Below are 3,675 nucleotides of genomic sequence, written 5' to 3' on the forward strand. Positions count from 1 at the left end.
AAAAAAAAAAAAAAAAAAAACACGAAATCTTCAATGCATTTGATATAGATCTGGAAGTTCTCACTGCGTCTCCGCAAGCAAAGATTCAATCGTAATCAACAAAAAGGCGGAGAAAAGAACTCTGCGATTAAACTGTGCCTACCGCCTACGAGTATATAAAAGCCAACATACAAACAAATTACAAACGGAGATTTCAAGACATAGAGCTTACCGGTTAGGGAGAATGTGATCTGAATGGCAGATCGGATCAGAGGTATAGGCTGCTAAGAGAATGCCGGAAACAGGTAGTGTACATGAGAATGGAGAGTTGACTGCTAAGCGCTCATTCTAAGGGCTGTTAGAGAAAGTTGTGAATTGTATTACCGGTTTGTTGTGATTGGCTCGGGTCAGGGAACCCGAATTTCATACGGAGTAACTGAAATCAAGCCGGCTTTATTTCCTTTTTTTATTTGTTATTTTATTTTGTAAATTTTTATAATAAAATTTATTTTAAAATTTTTAATTTTATTAATTATACATATAGTATTTTTTTCAAAATTTTTATTTTGTTATTTAAAATTTTTATTTAACATCGAAATTATAATTATAGAGTTGAAATTATTAATTATAGAAAAGTGAATAAAACAATAGATGATGTGTAGGAGTTTAAATTAGTAGACTCACACAAAGAAAGAAAATGGGATAAGAAGTGGAGAGAAAATAAGAGATGAGAAGAGCATCCGTAATAGTAGTGTTTTTTTGTGATGTTTCAGGAGTTTTTTTAAGTGTACTTAGGAAAGATAATATGAGAGGAGAAATATATATAAGTGTACTTAGGAAAGATAATATGAGAGGAGAAATATATAAAAAATAGAAAAAGGAAAAAAAATCAAAACAAAAAAGGGTGTGAAAGTGAATCTGACAAGAGAAATAACGAGCACCCGCCTAGTGGGCATTTGTTGTGCGCCCAACATACACAACTCTCCTTTTTCTTTCTGACGCAATTACTGTTCCAAAAATTCATTTTGCAGTTGGACCCAACTAATTCTCTCTCATTTTTCTCTTCCCTCTACATCACTATCCTAAAAACCATTGCTATAGATGCTCTTTATAAAGTGATGCCAGGAATTTGGACCCACAATTTTGTGGATAAAAATGGGAGAACCATTGTGAATGCCCTAGTAATATAATAATAATAATAATAATAATAATAATAGACATTCAAAANTATTTAAAATTTGTATTTAACATCGAAATTATAATTATAGAGTTGAAATTATTAATTATAGAAAAGTGAATAAAACAATAGATGATGTGTAGGAGTTTAAATTAGTAGACTCACACAAAGAAAGAAAATGGGATAAGAAGTGGAGAGAAAATAAGAGATGAGAAGAGCATCCGTAATAGTAGTGTTTTTTTGTGATGTTTCAGGAGTTTTTATAAGTGTACTTAGGAAAGATAATATGAGAGGAGAAATATATAAAAAATAGAAAAAGGAAAAAAAATCAAAACAAAAAAGGGTGTGAAAGTGAATCTGACAAGAGAAATAACGAGCACCCGCCTAGTGGGCATTTGTTGTGCGCCCAACATACACAACTCTCCTTTTTCTTTCTGACGCAATTACTGTTCCAAAAATTCATTTTGCAGTTGGACCCAACTAATTCTCTCTCATTTTTCTCTTCCCTCTACATCACTATCCTAAAAACCATTGCTATAGATGCTCTTTATAAAGTGATGCCAGGAATTTGGACCCACAATTTTGTGGATAAAAATGGGAGAACCATTGTGAATGCCCTAGTAATATAATAATAATAATAATAATAATAGACATTCAAAAGAGCAATAAATAGATAAGTTGACGTTAAAAAATTAATTGTCATTTCAATAAACTATAAAAATATAACTTGTTATTAACCTGGTATAAGGAGTAAAAATAATTTAGTTGCATCAGTTTTTTAAATTTAATAACTTATTTAATTTTTTTTAGAGTGTGATGATTTTTTTTTTGAAAATCAATAAAGAGACTTATATTAAATCACCAAAAAAGACAAAATATAAACAGGAGGGGACGAATCTCAAACCTCGAGAGCAGAAAGAGAATCAGTTGCATGTGCAAGCACATGAGCTACATGATTCGCTGATCTCTACGGTGAATAAAATAAATAAATAAATAAATATATATATATTTTTTAATACTAAAAAATTATATTTTTCAATAAAAATTAATTATGTATTTCACCATTATCCATTGATTTAATTTACTTAGTCATCGGTGAAGCAAAGCGTGATGCTGGGGGTAAAAAGTCCACAGAGAATGACGGTAAACATTTAAATTGACTTGGAAGAAAATTCTATCCTTGGGCCCCACTGAGAGCTTCATCAATGGAAATTTCCGCTCTTACTCCAAAGCAGGGACGGACACAGCAGATCTACTTCAGCAACCGCCACTCCTCCACCTCCGCCTCCACCGCTTCTGCCACGACAACCGCCGCACTGAGAGATGGCTTTCTCCACTCGCCGCGGAGGCGGTTGGTGGTCACGCTCTCTTCTCCCCACCTCCAAACCTTCTTCATTGAAGCAGCCTCGCAAGTCCCGCAAACGCGCCTCTCTCAAAGACTTCCTGCTCTCCAACTTCATCGCCATCGGCCTCTCCTTCTGTGTCCTCTTATTTCTTCTCACCATCTACAGCTATGGCGTTCCCAAGCCGCTGCTCTCCTCTCACTTCCGCTCAACCCGAACCCGTTTTCCCCGGCCCCGTAAGCCCGTTTACCGGAAATCCCCGGCTGGCGACGCCGTTTTGGGGGCTGCAGTGGATATAACCACCAAGGGCCTGTACGATAAGATTCAGTTCCTTGATGAGGATGGCGGTGCTTGGAAGCAGGGCTGGAAGGTGACCTACAAAGGAAATGAATGGGATTCGGAGAAATTGAAAATTTTTGTGGTTCCACATTCGCATAATGATCCAGGTTGGATTTACACAGTTGAGGAATACTATGAACGACAGTCCAGGCGTATCCTTGACACCATTGTTGAAACGCTTTCCAAGGTGAAATCTCTTGCTGCTTCTCCACTATTCTACTGTTTAATCAACGAGAGTCAAAGGCAAATAAGCTGTGTATCAGACTCTAATCTGAATGTTAATTTCACTGGGATGACTTTGTTAGTGTTTCATGTTACAATGAGAAATGTTAAATCCTTCCTTTAGGAAAACTGTGGACAAGAAATTCCGATCCTCTGATGGTAACAATAACAGAGTTAATTTTGTGGCAATATTTTTGTTGTGTTCCATTTATTCTTGCTTACTCAATTTTGGACTTTTTGGTCTATAGGATGTTCGCCGCAAGTTTATATGGGAAGAGATGTCTTATTTGGAGAGATGGTGGAGGGATACCTCAGCTGCAAATAAAGAATCCTTCATCAATTTAGTACAGAATGGACAACTAGAAATTGTTGGAGGTGGTTGGGTGATGAATGATGAGGTAATAACTAGTAAGCCCATGCCGTAAATTTAATGGACCTTTTGCAATGCTGGCTTGGCTGGGCTTATTTTCTCTCTATTTCAATGCTGTGTCTTTCTGCCAAATGGGGGGGGGGGGGGGTCCCTGTCTTTAGGTAAATTACACTCAAAAACAATTTTTGAGAACAGCCAAATAAGCTCATTTTGTTCGAAAAGTCTGATTTCTTTGAACTGTGCTA

General features: G+C 36.1%; 1 protein-coding gene across 1 annotated transcript in view; it reads left to right on the plus strand.

The window, feature by feature from the left end:
- The first annotated feature begins 2,365 nt into the window (after positions 1-2,365).
- The window catches only part of LOC116000145 (alpha-mannosidase 2), a 5,462-nt gene continuing 4,152 nt past the window's right edge, over positions 2,366-3,675 (plus strand). The window contains exons 1-2 of the mRNA XM_031240179.1: positions 2,366-3,025; positions 3,309-3,458. Of these exons, the coding sequence (XP_031096039.1) occupies positions 2,480-3,025; positions 3,309-3,458 (696 nt within the window). The 5' untranslated portion in view covers positions 2,366-2,479. The remainder of the gene's footprint in view (positions 3,026-3,308; positions 3,459-3,675) is intronic.

Source organism: Ipomoea triloba, chromosome 12 (genome assembly GCF_003576645.1).
Source record: "Ipomoea triloba cultivar NCNSP0323 chromosome 12, ASM357664v1".
NCBI classification, from domain to species: Eukaryota; Viridiplantae; Streptophyta; class Magnoliopsida; order Solanales; family Convolvulaceae; genus Ipomoea; species Ipomoea triloba.